At 36.4% G+C, this 17,316-nt stretch overlaps 1 protein-coding gene across 4 annotated transcripts in view; it reads left to right on the top strand.

Annotated features, from left to right (window-relative positions):
• The window catches only part of LOC136032182 (uncharacterized), a 107,848-nt gene that overhangs the window by 49,487 nt on the left and 41,045 nt on the right, over positions 1-17,316 (top strand). For all 4 annotated transcript variants that reach the window (XM_065712378.1, XM_065712379.1, XM_065712376.1 and 1 more), the window contains exons 2-3: positions 8,710-8,920; positions 16,158-17,310. In XM_065712378.1, coding sequence (XP_065568450.1) covers positions 8,855-8,920; positions 16,158-17,310 — 1,219 coding nt within the window. In that variant the 5' untranslated portion in view covers positions 8,710-8,854. The remainder of the gene's footprint in view (positions 1-8,709; positions 8,921-16,157; positions 17,311-17,316) is intronic.

Here is a 17,316-nt window from a genome sequence, read left to right on the forward strand (position 1 = left end):
TTAGAATATTCGATCGATGTGCTGCCAAAACTCGCATTTTTTCTTGCGTGAAAGTTGGGGGGGGGCAAATTGGAGTTCATGCCCACCCCAAGATTTGGCCCAAATGGCGCCTCTGCCTGTGGGTTTGTTTTATTTAAAATGCTATAAAAATCTAACTAAGTGTTAATTTCCCCAGTGAAAGGAGATATGTTTAAAAGGATATGTTTAAACTTCAATAAATTCCCATGGGCAAAATCTTTGCTCCATAGTACAAGACAAGAGGGATAAAAATTAATTTATTCGCTAAACTGCATAGACTTCATTGTCTCCACGTTTTGTTTAATACATCATTATTTATTATGTAAATTTATATCATTTTTCTGAATTGCCATCTGTTAGATCAGAACATTTCGTTTCATGTTTCTATCGACTCGATAATTTTGGTTGTAGTCCAGATGTCAAATGGCTAATGATTCGATACTTAAGATTCTTTGTTCTTGTTAAAACATTTTTGTAACGAGAAATCCGGACCAAAAATGTACTCAGGGTTTTTTCTGTGGTCAGATATTGTAGCAGGTGAGGGGCAAATTTATAAGAAAAGCAAAGAATTTATCTGATCTAATATAGGTCATCATCCAAAGAACAAGGAGATTTTGTGGTAGACTGGTGGCCAGTCTAGATTTTCCAACAGAAATTTCTAGACTTTGAGAAATACAATGAAAAATCCTGTTTTTTTTTTGCATTTTCATCGACTTGTAGGCTAGAGTTGTGATGATATTTTTTATGTGCTCTAGAATTCGTATAAAAATAAGTGAAACTGTTCGCAATTAAACTACCAAAAAGCCGAGACTGGCTACCCCTTCCCCTCTTGATCCACCACGAACGGTGCGAATGTCATAAGATCGTAAAAATACCCATAGTTACAATATTTCTACATTTAACGGTTGGCATCCCTTTTGACTTTTTGTACCAATTAGAAATTATCATCCTCCACTTCATTTTTCAAATGAACTTCACCCATTCTTTTGTATTTTTTTGCTGGCTCATCATGATTCAAGACTTTTCCAGGATTTTAGTTTTGTCCTTTTTCCAAGCCATTTCTCACATAATTAATCTTGAATTCAAACAAAGGCAGTTTTTAAATATTTCAGTTTGAAAATTTCTGAACGCACATTCGAATTGTGTGCTTTGTAATGCTCTGTGATTTCATTAAATAGCAATAATTCATTTATTCGTGAGTATAATAGTGATATTCCGTTTATTTTAAGTTTAAAGAAAGCTAGTATCATAGCTTTATCCTTATAGTGATAAGGCTTACGTGTCTCTTTCTTTATTTGTTTCTGAATAACGGGCTGAACTTTCTTATTCCTTCTTCTTCTTCTTTGGATTTTTATGGAGACACCTTCGCATAATCTCAGTACAGGAATCGCAATTCCGGGCTCTTCGGCAGGTTGCTGCAGCTGAGATTGAATCCGGGTCACTTATAACCAATCAGAGGTCAATCCCACTGTGGCACCGCAGGGCCTATCTTATTCCAAGCAAATCAGTGAAATTCCATACTTTATTTTAATTTCCTTTTTTCTGGGATCCTGGTTTTTTGTCAGACTTGGAACCATTTCCTGCTCGATCATTCAAAATGCCTTTGATTATTTTTCATCCAAAATACCGATCATACAATGATTATTTTTCGAAACAATTTGGCTTTCGAGGGATTAAGCAGTAACTGAGCACACATCAAAGCTGGCCTGTACTCAGTATTTTTTTTTCTGGGGGGGGGGCACACGTTTGAAAAAATGTGAAATAGACTAATTATTTGTAAATAAAAATGAATAGTTATAACACATCAAAACTGTGAATTTTGTTTTGGAGTGACATGGACTAGCCGCCCCCCAACCCTTTGTAGTTGGCCCTGCATCTTGAAGGGAGAATTCATCGTGAATAAAGGACGTACATATCAGATTTATGTAGAGCCTACCTGGGGCTCTAACGTAGTATGCTATTACAACAACCTGGATGGGATTGAAGCCTTACCAAGGAATTAAATCTAAAAGAACAATTTTTTTCAACTGAAACTAAGGAGCAACATTAAAACTTAAAATGAAAAAAAATTATTAAGAATATGAGGGGGTTGCCCCCTCCTCAACACCTTGCTCTTTACGCTTAAGTTCTTTGGCACTTAAACAAGAAGTTACCTATTGTTCTAATTAAACAACCCTTGTTTTTCAGGAGACACTTTTAAAGAGTTGGGACAAAGTTTAAACTTTAGCGTAAAGAGTGAGGTGTTGAGGAGGGGAAAACTCCGCTCATATACGTAATAATTTCTGTTCATTTTAAGTTTTAAATTACCCCTTACTTTCAGTTAAAAAACTTGTTTTTTAAAATTTAATTTCTGATTGTCTTTTAAATAACGCCACGATATCCACGGAAAAATTCCCCTTCGCACAGAAATATCTTCTGGACAATTCAATCCTGGCGAAAATTTAGCCCGGTCAATTACCCTTAACATCTCCACGCGTAAAACTGAATCGGTAAAGAGAAAGCAAGAAGGCATATAAAGAAATTTTGTATAGGAATTTTGGCAAATTACCCTAGGGTAAAATTTCCCCTAATAAGTTCACCCCCTGGAAATTTCCCTCTCAATGGAAAATTCTTCTCGTTCGAAATCTCCCCAGCAGAAAATTCATCCTCCCCTCCCTCCCTGAAAAATTTATGCATGCTTCCCAATAACAAATGCTACACGTAAACAATGGGCCAATTTTAGAACTAAAAGGCTTTTTTTCCAGGGGCTTTGGGAGGTCATGTTATCTCCAAAGACATAGTTATTGGGCCTTTCACCTATGCTGAACAAAAAAGCTATCTCAAAATTTTAATCCGACGATTTTGGGAAAAAGTGGCGCGGGAGGGGGCCTAATTGCCCTCCAATTTTTTGGTCACTGAATAAGAAAACTAGAATTTTCATTTCCGTTAGAATGAGCCCTCTCCTGACGTTCTAGGCCCACTGGGTCGATGTGATCACCCCTGAAAAAAAAAAAAAACAGAAACAAATAAACACGCTACTGTGATCTTTCTTATGGCAAAAATCGCAAAATTTCACATTTTTGCAGATAGGAGCTTGAATCCTCTATAGTAGGGTTCTTTGATACGCTGAATGTGATGGCGTAGTTTTCACTAAAATTATATTACTTCTAGGGGGTCTTTACCCCTTCTTTTGAAAATCATATATATTTTCTCAAGCTTGTTGCTTTTGGTGGGTAAGACCAAACTTAATGAAACTTTTATATTTGGAATCAACATAGAAAGTCAATTCTTCTGATATCGTTTGGTATCAAAATTTCATTTTTTAGAGTTTTGGTTACTATTGAACCAGGTCGTTCCTTACTTACAATTCGTTACCACGAACTGTTTGATTGTAGATTTTTCGTGCAAGGACTCGTTCCGCGTGACTTAATTTCTCTAAGTGGATATAATAAATGACACTAAGTCAGTTTTTGAGTTTAAGTTACTGAAACATATTTTTTGTTACCATCATGGCTAGTCTCTCATATTTCCTGTGATATAAATATATATCTGCAAATTTGATTAGTGGATAAGAACCCATAGAAAAAATCTTAGACACTATCAATCTCATCTATCCATCCCGTTCTCAAAGCCTTTTTCCATGGTAGTTCTTTTTCAATTATGACAAAAGGGGCTTTTTGAAGCTTATTGCTTGGACTTGAGCTGCTAGGATTACAACCTAACTGCAAGGAAGCCAAAGAGGGGGGCAAAGATTCTTACTAAATTTGGATTTTTTTTGTGAGCTTTTTCTTCCGATAGTAATTTATTGCACTATTTCTTCCGAGCAATTCGGAAAAATGTGAGAACACGTGGAAAAATTGTGAGACGCCCCTTAACTTTTTACCCTGACGGAATATAATATTTGTCCATCATATTCTAACCTTACCTCTCACTAATTTATCCAATACTTCTGCTACCGACTGTTTGTTGTTAAGGCATGTTAAGTTTTTATGTTAAGTTTTATTGTTAAAAATGTATAGGCAAGAACTATCCAGATAAATATCCATTGTTAGTCACTATATGCATGAATTTAAAATGTTCTTTATTTTACAACAATATATCTGTTTGTTGTTTTTTGGTAATTTATATCCAGTATTATATTTCTATCTGGATATGTTCTCTACATATCAGAATTTATATCAAGTTAGGTGGAAAGGTGGATTCGTCTGCATGGCGACTGTATCCTTTAATAGCATAATTGATTTTTGCACTTTTTATGCGGCATGGCGCCTGTTCTGTCGACACTTTATCGCACTTGAAACCGGATCTGGCAACTTTGGTGAAATTGTGCAATAAATTTATCAGTTTCCATCAATTCATGTCGATTGATACCTTGAAGTGGCGTGCTAACAACAGTTTTCTTGCTACAAAAAAAAATGCTATTAATCTCCTATTAGCGTATGGGAAACAACTTTCAACTTGCACTTAAATTTACAGATATAAACTATGTGAATATGATGAGAGGCTGCCCGACAATATGATTGAAAGGTTTAGGCTGTTGACGACTCAAAAGCTACTTTTGTTTGACTGCAAATTCAAACGATGTGGAGTGGGTTATCTTTACCAATACCACCCCAGACCCCTTTTTTTTGCCCGAACAGTGACTCAAGAGTGCTTTAGATAAATGGCTAATGACATTTGCCTTCACCAATTACTTTTTGGATACGTTCATATTTTAGTCTCTAGAAAATTAAAATTCACAGCTTAATACCTAGCTACGGCAGCTCATAGTAAAAGAAAGTGGGTGCGTGGACACCGGAGTTATTAATTAAAAAATATTGAAAAAGGTTTAAAATAAAAAAAAAATTCAACTGAAAGTAAGAAACAACATTAAAACTTAGAGCAAACAGAAATTATTCCATATATGAAAGGGGACTTTTCTTCCTCATTCATCCCTCTTTACGCTAAAATCTGTACAACTTCTTTAAAAATACTTCTCATTCAGATTCGTCGGGTTTTTTCTTTCAGGAGTTAATGTTTAGCGTAAAGAGTGAGGGATGAGGAAGGGGCAGCCCCCTGCTCATGTTCAGAATAATTCCTGCTCGTTTAGAAAAAGATATTAGTTAAAAAAACATTTTTCAACTGAAAGTGAGAAGCAAAATTAAAACTTAAAGCGAACAGAAATTATTCCATGTATAAATGGGGACTGCCCTTCCTCGATCATCTTTCTTTACACTAAAAGTTCATTAAAAATACTTCTCACTCGGATTGATCGGACTTTGTCTTTCAGGAGTCAGACTTTAGAGTAAAGAGTGAGGGATGTGGAAGGGGCAGCGACCACCCTCATATACAGAATGATTTCTGCTCGTTTTAAGTTTTTATGCTGCTTCTTACTTTCAGTTCAAAAAATCTTTTTCATTTTATTAATTTGCGACTGTTTTTAAATTTATGCCAGGAAATCCTCCTATCCCCCCTGTAAAATTTCCCCTAGGAAAATCCCCCAAGAAACTCTTGCCGATGAAAAATTCTCCTTGTGGAAAATGGGGGTGTGAGGTTGAAAGCTCTCTTTTATTGCTGAAATGATTGCTGAATGCTAAAATGTAGCCTCCCTCGTATTTGGGATTACCCTTAATAGAGTTTTAAAACAAACACAGATTACATTTCTTTCCAAATAAAAGTAAAGAGCAACCTTGAAACTTGAATTATGGAAACAATCACTATTCATCACCCAATATAATTAGTTCTCTCTATTAGTTTGGTACTTATGCGTTATAGCCACCGCACACAAGTTCTTCCTCTGAGTAGAACCGGTTTCTCTGACGGCTAATCCTAATCAAATATACCAAAACATGATGAAAATATAATACTTTGTTAACAAAATTATGCAAACTACGGAAGAAAGCCATGGAAAGCAGGCCGCCTAGAAGGGTTAGATTAGATTCTCTTAGGTTAGGTTCTATTATGTTAGGATAGACACTTTTCTATATTAATAAAGATCGCGAACTAAATGAACTTCATCCATATTCAGAGAAACTGGTTCTACTAAGATGAAGAAATTGAGTGGGTGGCTGTAATACATAAGTACCATTAGTTCTAATTAGTTGTTAGTTCATAATTAGATTAAGTCATAGAACTGACAAGGATATTCTAGGAGGGTTACTGTCCCTTGCTCTCCCGTCTCTCTACACCCCTGTGTGTAAGACATAAATGTCTTATAGACACTTAAGTTAAGAGGCTTCGTGATTAAAAAAAAATTTAATAGTAAAATGACCTTCCTGGAGCATATTCATTGATTTGTCTTTGCTGGATACCTAATGCCAATGTTGAAAAAAAAAGACTTACACTTTCCAATTCACTTAACGAGTTTAGTGGGGAGTGATCAATTTATCTTCCTTTTTTATTTGCCCTTTTTTGGAAGCATCTCATTCCTTTCCCTTGTTTGTTTTTATCTAGATTTTCGATTGCAAATCCTAATATGGTATCTAGAATTGTCAACTAAAGTCAGCTTTTAATTCAAAAGCGATGTTTAAAGTGGGTATTTAAAATGTCCCATACGTAAATGTACCTGTTCATTTATGTCACAAAAACTTGTCTACCAAACTACCACATGAAGCTGTTGAAAGACAATTTTTTTAAGACAAGAGACACAATACTTAGTCATAAGAATCTCTCGTGAGTCCTATAATGGTAGTTTCACCATGTTTATCCTGAACAATAAATACCTTGTCTGTTTGGTTGAGGTTACTCTGAATTTTTTCCAAGAAAACCTTGTTGACAAACCCATGTTGTCCAGGTTCTTTCCTGGACAAACGGGGAAAAAATATCGAGGCAAATGTTTCACAAGTAAAAAAATTTGTCCGTTAGAAGAAAATGTTTCAAGGTTACCAAACGCGACAGGAAGTAAACTCAACACTTATGTGTCCATAAATGTCAAGAAACTTCATCAAAAAGCCAAATGAAGCTGCTGAAAGGTCGATTATGCAGTTTATATTTAGTTTTAGGGAGTCTACTTCGAACTAACCAAATTCTAGTGTTTGTTTGACTTCAATATTTAAAATTTTCCGTCAATTGTAGAGCAATGCGCCTTCATAAGAAGAAGTCTGAAAGAAATTGTTATCCTAATTTGTTTGCACAGCTTCCTGCAATCGCAATGGAAGAGGATGTTTCCAAAGTCTGCCAAAATTGGAGCTACCATGTCTCTTGTGTACAGAACGTGGCAAGTTAGATAACGAGGAGGGTGAAAAATGTCAGAACCGTTCAAGGAGAGGGGCTCCGCGGTTGAAAGTTGTCCACTTTGATCAAATTTTCACTTTGATTCAGCCGTTTTTGCTTATATTTGGGTTAGGAGGGGAGAACTGTTACTAATTTTTCTCCGGGCATTGCCAACCCTAAAATTGGCCATTTAAACTGTGTAAAAAGATGGTTTCTCTCATTGATTGTTTTTCATCCCTTAGTACTTTATCATAGTTTTTCTTCTAATTGTATTTCTTCAAAGATGTAGAGGGGTATATTTGTATATATTTCAAAACTTATATTTTTTCCCCAGTGTACGTATAAGAACTAAACCTTACATACTTGGAGAATTTATTCTAATTTTAATAGGTTAAAATAAATTTTTGTCGAGAATTTCTAGACAATGGATAAATTGCAGTTGAAAAACTAAAAAAATAATAAGTGAAGTGATATAACTAGAATTGTTTCCATCTAGGGTTGACTCAAAAAGTGCCATCCTCTCTCCAAGTAGGAATATTGAACTCGGAGTATTGACTCCCCACTCGCCGTTCCTGATTCCTTCACAAACAGACTAAGCATTTTATGAATCGACGAGACTATCAATAACAGTAATTATAGATCTACTGAAAGAAGTCTTTAATATTGCTAGCTTTGTCTTTCAAAAATAAATAAACATCACCAATTGCCTACAGATATCTCTTGAATTCGTCTAGGTGAAATTATAAATTTGGCCTTTGATACAATCAGAATCTAATTCTCATAAAGATATGAATTTAAACATAAATTGTTAAAAGTAAAATGCTCACAACGTAATTGGAAGATATATTAATTTGACGCTGCTCGACTTGAAGTTAATATCGGTGCAAAACGTAGTTTCAAACCTTTATTTTTGGTATTTTAGTTGAAAAATATTTTTTTGTGTATTTTTATTGTAAAATTGAACAATAACAAAATCCCCCCCCCCTAGGCTTTGAAAAATAATTTTTGCTCTTCGTCTTATATTTTCATGAATTGACGCCCCTGATTGTCTTGTTAGACTTGCATGATCACATGTGTCTCTCCAGGCAGTAGTATCCAGATAGTTCCCGTTCACATGTAAATTTGGGTCTTGGGTGTAACGGGCCACAACTAAGAATATAATCCTAGAGTTTTTAACTATCTGTCTAAGATTTCCAATTCTACTAATAAGGAACCTTTTTTTTTGTCACTATTTTTATCATCAGCGCTCAAGAGTAGCGTTTATGTTTGTTAGGCTGGGATTTCAAGCCTAAGCGAGTATATGTCCATATATGTTGAGGCATGGAATTCTTGCTGGACATGCTGTTTTGCGGTATCTTTTTTCCTGCCTAAATTGGTTGCTGCGTCTCAATTTTTTGAAAAAAATATTGAATTTGTTATTCAAGAACAAGGTTTGATACTCAGTTTAAAGCCCCAGCATGTATAATCCTTTTGGGCGCTCCTTTGATATACTTCTTTGGTAATAAATTTTTGTCTTTTTAGGAGACAATCCTCAGAAATCCAAGCAAGAAACGGAATAGAGACTCGTAGACCATTAGACAGAAGGGGCTCAGTTGGTGCTGCTTTAACTGAGCAAAAAGTGCCGATTGATCGAAGGAGCTCCTTGGGAATTTCCAAACTAGGAGATATGAGTCCACCACCTCCTCCACCTCCGCCTCCTCCAGGAGTGGTACTTAGTTCTCGTCAGGGAGAGGTATGCTTTTGCTTCTAACTATTTGTTTCTGAAACTTGTGCCTATGTATTTTCGAGTTTCAGCTGCAGTTTAGTTGTTTTACTTTCTGTTGGTCATAGAAATGTGTTTCTAAGAGTTTATTTTTGTCATGTTCAAAAGATAGTACATTTTCCCAAACAAATATGCTGCTGAATATAAAACTGAAATTAATTGAGCGAAAAAAAGAGTTAGCTGTTACTTACACTTTCTTCATTTGTTTGGTTGACTTAGCCAAAGAAGAAGAAAAAGAAAGAAACATCTTAATAAATATCCAGCAAAAAATAAAGAGTAACCATTAGATAAAGAGGAAAGGTATATACCAACCAAATGTAACCTCGGTTATGGTACCCCAACTTACACGCTGCACCTTAGTCAAGGTATTTTAAACAACTCACAATAACATACTGTAAGCAAAAAGAGCGACTCGTGCTAATAGTAGCCGGAACCTTAAGCAACAGTAATAATTTTGGTAAAAATATGGATGCAACTACTACTACTAACAGCTCGCTATAGCATGAAACGCTTGAAGCAAACACAGTTGCACGCGCTCCTCATTCAATCTATTCAAAAGCTTCACTCCTTACATCCTTCCACGAAGTTCCAATTTCCTTTAAATGATTTCTTATGACCTCCTTGTAGTATCCCTACATTAGGTAAAACTTGTGAAATACATGCCTACTAGCGAAATTATTAGAAAATACCTACAGGAAAAGATTAGTTCTATCCACATTAGAATCCAATAAGTCAGTGAAGCCTAAATACAAATCTGGAACAACTACATACTTTACGGGCCGGAGGTGGGTTTTAAAACAGAGTGCTTTTTTGGTTTCTGGAGCCAATTATAAGTTTGAACCTATTCAAGCTGGTCCGGAAACCTTGTATAAACACAAAAAAAAAATGAAAGAGAAATTACATTAAAATATTCTTCAGTATTTCTCATTTTTTTTATGTATATCTACCTAAAAGTTCATTATATAGAAAACTAAATTTTTTAAATTGCAAACTAATTTTATTGGCAAAAAAACCTCTTAAGCTCAATTTTCGGCTAAGCGTTTGACATCTATTTTTAAAATCTGTGTAATAGCTACACATTCTTGTATACCTAAATAGTAGGGAATAAAAAAAATAGTTGAGTAAACAAAGCAAAAAGAAATTAATACCGCAAAATTTCCATCAAAATAAGATAATCCATTTCCGATATACGACGCGGAGCATTTTGAGGGCCAGCGATCTGAGCTGCCACCCGAACGAAGTGAAGGCAATTTGTGAGGCCAAATGTCATAGCTGCTTACGATCAAAACCTATGAAGCAGACTTTTCACTGGAAGTTGACTTCCTGCTAGAAACTTCAGAAGAGTCGTTCAATTTGCTACTTTATGAGTATTCAAAAATAAAGTCTTAATGTTAAAATACACATGTTGAGGGGCAAAGATAATTTTTTTTTCTTCTACCTACAAATTCATTATACAGAAAACTAAATTTTTAAATTGGCCAACTAATTTTATTGACAGAAAAACCTCTTAAGATCAATTTTTCGCTAAGCGTTTACATCTATTTTTAAAATTTGTGTAATTACTGCAAATCCTTGCATATTTGGGAATAAAAAGCTGAATAAGTGATATTTCTTGTAAACAAAACAGAAATAAAAATACAGTAAAATGCCCATCAACATAACATAATGCATTTGCGATATAAGACGCGGTGCATTTTGGAAGGCCGACGGCCAGAGCTACCGCCAAAGCGAAGTGACGGTAACTTGTGAGGCCAAAGGCTGCTTACGACCAAAACGTATGAAGTAGACTCTCTACTGGAGGTTGACTTCCTGCTAGACACTTCAGAAGAGTCGTTCAATTGGCTACTTCATGAGTATTCAAAGCTAAAGTCATAATGTTAAAATACACGGGTGAGGGGCAAAGACGAAAAAAAAATTACCTATTTAGTGTAAAGCCAAGTCGTATTCCCATCTCATAGTCTATCAACAAGGAATGTTCTTGACCTTTAGGGGCATATGAATGAATACAGAGAACCAGGGGTATGATACTCAATATCTGGACGGTGGTATGCCTACTTTTTTCTGGGCTCATATTTGTCAGTCAGATTAGTCATTGATGTGAGAAACAGTGATAGTTTATATGGGAGGGTGCACCCAGACATGAACCATGCTAGGGAAGACCAGGATACATTCATTGGAGGGGCAAGGGCTGATAATACAAAAAAGAGAAATTTAGCCCCATTTGTTCAAATTTCCGAGGGAGGCCGTCATGATTCCCTCTATCCTTTTATATAATATGAAAAAAACTTCGTTTTCTTAAAGAGTTAAAGAGGCTGCGTCCCAAAGTCGAACCTTAAAACGTACAGGAATTAGAAGAGGCAGTTGGGGGGCTGCCGCCCCCCAAACTCCCCACTTTTAAAGACTCTTTTGAACAGGTTTTTTGTTTTTTTGCTAACCCCCCGCTCTTGGCTTCGGAAAGGCCCTCTTTTAATTAAAAAATAATTGAAATGAATGAATAATGGAATAACTTCGAAAAATGTTAAACACAAGAGGACAGGAGAACCATTGCGCCGAAACTAGTAATTAGTAACAATGAAGTCCCCCCACAAAAAAAACCTGTCCAAAAGAGTCTTTAAAAGCGGGGAGTTTGGGGGGCGGCAGCCCCCCAACTGCCTCTTCTAATTCCTGTACGTTTTAAGGTTCGACTTTGGGACGCAGCCTCTTTAACTCTTTAAGAAAACGAAGTTTTTTCATATTATTTCTGTACGTTTTTCTACAATTAGAACTATAAGAAGACTATTAGGCGAGGCAAACCCCCCGCTTTTAAAGACTCTTTTGTACAGGTTTAATTTTTTTTTCATATTAATTCTGTACGTTTTTCTACAATCCATGGTGGATGTAATTTAATAATTCCTGTACTCCTCGTACAGGAATTAGGAGAGGAGCCCCCCCCCTCCCCCCCGCTTTTAAATCATTGTATAAAATAGAAAAAAAATAGATAGAATGACCGAAATGTTTCTTTTGCTCATAAGAAGCTAATATTCTGTTATCTCTCAAATGATAAGCTGTCCAGGTGTTATCAAAATTTTTTTGATGTTGTGAAAAAAAACCGCCCGTAAGGGACTTGAACCCTTGACCCGAGGATTAAAAGTCTCACGCTCTACCAACTGAGCTAATAACTTGCATGTGTGTAAATATAACTTCTCAATAACTTTTAAAAATTTCAAATTAACATGGGCTCTTATGGAGAGAAATCCGTTAATTAAATAGCTAATGCGTGGTTTCTGGAAAACAGGGAAGGAGTTATCGGATCGAGCTGAAATTTCGCGGATAAGCTCCTGGGCCATAGGGGACCTTAACTTGTGAATTTCAGCCCGATCGGACAACGTTAAAAAGGGGGGGGGTGGAGGGTCGAAACTTTCGGGGGGTTAAGATTTTCCTACGAAACTTTCCAGGAAAATTACTCGGAGAATTCCGCATCGAATGAGTCTTCGTACACCCAGATCCGATGTCGGATGTGACCTGTAGGCGTCTAGGAAAAAAAAGTAAATGAATTTTAAGTGGCTATGCGTGGTTTCTGGAAAACAGGGAAGGAGTTATCGGATCAAGCTGAAATTTTGCGGATAAGCTCCTGGGCCCTAGGGGACCTTAACTTGTGAATTTCAGCCCGATCGGACAACGTTAAAGGGGGGCTGGAGTCGACAGGTCGAAACTTTCGGCCAGATTTTCCCCATGAAGGAAAAGTTGGAGGGGGATGAAATTTTCCAGGTTTCTTAGTTGGAGCTCGGGCTACGAAATGCATCCCTCCCCATCCCTCTGCGACCAATGGAACCGAAGATCGCTTAACATTGTCGTGTGTCGCCTCTTTATAGAGGCACGAGTGTGCCTCCATGATTTGGAACAATTTTGTCTTCATTGGAACTTTCACTTTTCTACCAACAAAGATGATGTCACTTCAGTTTTGTTGGACGAAAAATTTGGATAGTAAGTGTTCATAATTTGAAGCTGCAAAAGCTGGCGCTGTATCATCCCACATGGGGTCAATGGGATAAGCTTTGTATTTTAAGAGACAGTAATTATTATTGCTAAAAATATTACCATAAGAATTAAAATTGTACATTAGCACGTTACTCATATCTGTTTTAAATTTAGCTTTTCTGGCACAGGATCCAGTTATTACCTTATGAATTTTGCTTTGATTAATGATGTTGAATTTAAAGTCGCACACAAGTATTTTCTTACTTATAAGGACTTTTTCTTGGTTTGTAATCAAACAGTTCGTGGCAACGAACTGTTTGTAAGAGAAAGTTGTGTATAAAGTAACCAAAGCCCTAAAAAAAAGTTTAGATAACAATATATGCATTAAAATGATTGACTTTTTATAGTGATTCTAGAAATAAAATTCATTAAATCTGAAGTTACTTACAAAGAGGTTACTTACAAAGCGGTTACTTACAAAGAAGTCTTAATGACAGTTATACCATCAGGGTAAGCGCATTAGAGAACCCTATTGCAGAGTTTCCGAGCTCCTATATACAGAAATGTGGAATTTGGCTTATTTTCCGAGAAGAATGATTATGGATGCGTGTTTGTTTATTTGCTGTTGTTTTTTGTTGTTGTTTTTTTCATCCCCGGGGGGATCGTATTGAACCAGTGGGCCTAGAAAATTATGAGAAGGCTCATTTAAAAATAAGTTAAAAGTTCTAGCGCCTTTCCAAGTAACCAAAAAGATTATGCCACAACAAAACAGTTTTTTCTGCCAATTTGGGGCTCAGCTACAATTTCGCCCTAAAAAGGGCCATATTGCTATCGACTGGAAATTCTGAGAACAAGAACTTAAAGTTCTTGTGCCCTCTCTGATTAGCCAAAAAAGATTCTGCCACGTCAATGTGGTGTTTTCTGCCATTCTTTGGCACATAGCAACAATTTTACCACAATGAGGGAGAAAAGGATGTTTATTGAAGATCTGAGATAGCAAATCAGTTCAAAAAATTATGAAATATATTGAGCTCTCCAGTTTCAGAGGCAACAATGCCATGTGATGGTGTATTCAAACCTAAGGATGCACGTGATCCATGTAAAATAAATGGTTAACATAGACATTTATTTTAAAGCTTCATTTAACTAAGCTGATTCAGTTGAAGCCTGATAAAATCATGCAAAGTTTTATATGATCACGCTTGACCAAAAAAAAAGAAAAATACGGGGAAAAAAATAATAAGAAATCAAAACGAGGATAATTTTCATCCAGTATAAAAGTATTTCATACTTTTATTCCAGCATAAGTATAAAGTATTCCAATATAAAAGTATCCAGTATTTCTTCCAGTCTAAGCAATGAAAAGACAAAGGAGATACATCTCCGCTAAACCTTCCTCAATCTTAAAAAAAGTGGAAGAAAAACGGTTAAATATAAAACAAAAAAACTTTTGAAGTAAACTGTATCGTGACAGACTGAAACAGACGGAGAGACAGAGGGGGGAGGGCACCAAGAGTACCACTAGGAAAGTTTTCTAGAGTTAGGGAGCAAGGTGCTACCAGGGGTTTTATTTTTACCGAAATTTTTACTGGGAACATTACTCAATTCCTTTTAGTGTCTTCTTGTTTCATGGGGTGTAATGACCCCCTAGCCCCAGGACATCGTCCATGAAAGATATCCCTATAAAAAAAATCTGTTTGAAGAGCTAACCCTGTAAACAGTAGAAATGATGACCATATGGTCAAATTTTGGTATTTCAGACCCTCCCAACCTAGTTAATGTTTGTAGGAGTGCACTTTTTCAGAGATGATTATTATTTCTGAAGCATTTTTATACGAATATTAAACCTGAATCTTTAAAAATAGGGATTAAAAGAGGGTTTTGTAGCCCCCCTTACATTCAAGAGAACCTTGGATCAAACAGTTCGTGGTAATAATAGTAAGTGAAAAGCAACACTCGTCCATAGAAACCCAAAATGTGAAAGACCAAATTTTGATACATGAAAACTTGAATGTTCCAGAAATAGGAATTGAGATCCCCCAAAAGGAGTGTGGCTTTTGTGGAAATCTTGCAATTAAATTCGCCCTCTATGATAACCCTAAAGCCACTATTGACAAGACATTAAATATATCACTTTTCCAGAGAAGCTTAGTTAGAGTGACCATCCAAGAAAATATCCTATGCCCTATTTTCTATGACTCTTTCTGTGCGGACATTTTTCCTATGATGTGTTATTATCTTCTCGTGCCCTAAAATTATTTTAGTAATTTCAAAGTATGGGAAAAAATAAACTACTGACTTTGAAAATGGGTCTTTTCGAGAAGTTTTCTTTGAAAATCTGGAAGGTATAGATGAAATGTCACTAAATGGCTGGACAATTGACAGTGAGATCCTTCTGATATTCAGCTAATGTTAAAACTCGATTTCGGCTAACTCTAGCGATCAAATCATAACCTGCATAAAGAGTTTTGTTTTAGAATGGTTGGATTAACTTGTTCAGATAAAAAGTTTGCACCAAAAAATTTTAAGTTGAAAATATAGCGCTCAAGCAAATCATTAACCTAGATTTTTAAAACGATCGTAAAATGATGAACTGTGAAATTTGAATTCGACCAGTTGTAGTCTATATTCCCATTTGAACTGAAAGAATTCTCTAAAACCTATCATCAATTTAGGTAATAGCTAATTCAGACATGTTCAGGTTGACATTTTTCACTATTAAATTTTCAATGCTAAATTTCGTTGGGTTTTGATTAACTTGTAAATAACTTGTATAATATAATAACGTATATATAATAACGTATTAACGTATATAATAACGTATTATATAATAACGTATAATAACGTACTTGTAAAATATAACGTATAACTTGTATAATATATAATACTTGTAATAACTTGTAAACCTACCGTAATAGGCAGGATCAAGCCACAGTCCCTAGATTCCTCGGGTGTGGGTTCGTTCCCTTTGCTGCTGCAAGACAGTTTAAGTACTTAGTTCCCTATTTAGGTTTTTTTTTCTATTCGGTTAAACACTGATAATGAAGCTCTCTAATTGACTAAACCTTAAAAATTCCAAGTAAATCTAAGGTGGGCTGTGACTCTAAATAGCTCTGGAAACTAGCTAGCTCTGGATACTAGCTATATCCTTGCAATGAATAAATTTTAACCCACCAAAAATGTAATCTGAGAGTCATTGACTAGTCCTGTGTCTACTTAGATGCTGTTACTACGGATTTTTTTTTTCCAGGTTAACCAGATGTCTACACCAAAAAGCCATTCCCGAGTTTCACAGAATCCACCAAGTGCAATATCTGGATCAATGATGAGGGACAAAAAACCATTTACATATACTCCTGGAGGACTAGATCTATCCGAAATAAGAAGTCCACGAATGGCAAAACGAATTTCAAAAAATGCTTTATATGATGGTTCACCTTCCCAACAACAGGGCACTCCAGGTCCTTTATCTACAAGTGAACTTCCACCACAAGCCGCTGCTGCCATACAACCTCAAATTGCTGTGCAAGTCCTTCCCCAATCAAACCAGCCTTTGCGCTCCACATCCCGTCAAGAGTCTTACCCACCACCCCCACCACACCTTCCTGCCGCAGAACAGCCTCAAGCAATAAATACACCAGAAGATTTACCAAAAATTAATCCCGAAATAGTGCGTCAGTTGAACAATCACTTATTAGCACAAGCTCCCGCAAGAGTGGCAAGTCCGGTGGCAACCTCATTGACAGGACAGGAAGAACTACCACCTACCAGAAAAAGCATAGACAGAGAAAAGTCGCCAATGAAACTCACACCTACTATGGGAAAAGCTGATAAGCCTGTTGTAATGAAAATAATTGAAAGAGAACAATCTCCTGCTGGCCCTCCACCCCCTGTCCGACAAAGCAGTGCTCAGTTAATTTTGAATCAGATACCCCAATCTCCACCATCCGATTTTGAAGCACAGAGGATCCAAAACCCCAAAAGTAGTAGCAATTTAGAAGGGTCTAACTATAGTCCAAATATTTCTCCTATTCCAAATGGAAAATTAAACAGGAATGCTCAAATGGGTGCACTGTATATCCCACCCGTGGAAAAAAACAGAGAACAAGAGTCGCACTCACAGCTTTCGTCGCCTTCACCGCCTAGCTCTTCCTGCCAAGTTTTCACTCCGAATGCGCCTAAATCGTCACTTGTCGCAGATCAATCTCCTCAACCCTGTCCACAACTGAAAAATACGCCTTTGCCATGGATGAACTCAAACGTGAAGTCTCACTCTCCTCCTCCTTCCTGGATTGGCGAAAGAGATGCAAATCCCCTGGCAAAGGTCAGAATAATACCAATACAGATGGAAGGATCTTCGCCACCAGCAGTAGCAAAGCCACTAATGTCGCAGTTTCCTCAAGGTAACT

The sequence above is a fragment of the Artemia franciscana genome, chromosome 10, assembly GCF_032884065.1.
Source record: "Artemia franciscana chromosome 10, ASM3288406v1, whole genome shotgun sequence".
Classification (NCBI taxonomy): domain Eukaryota; kingdom Metazoa; phylum Arthropoda; class Branchiopoda; order Anostraca; family Artemiidae; genus Artemia; species Artemia franciscana.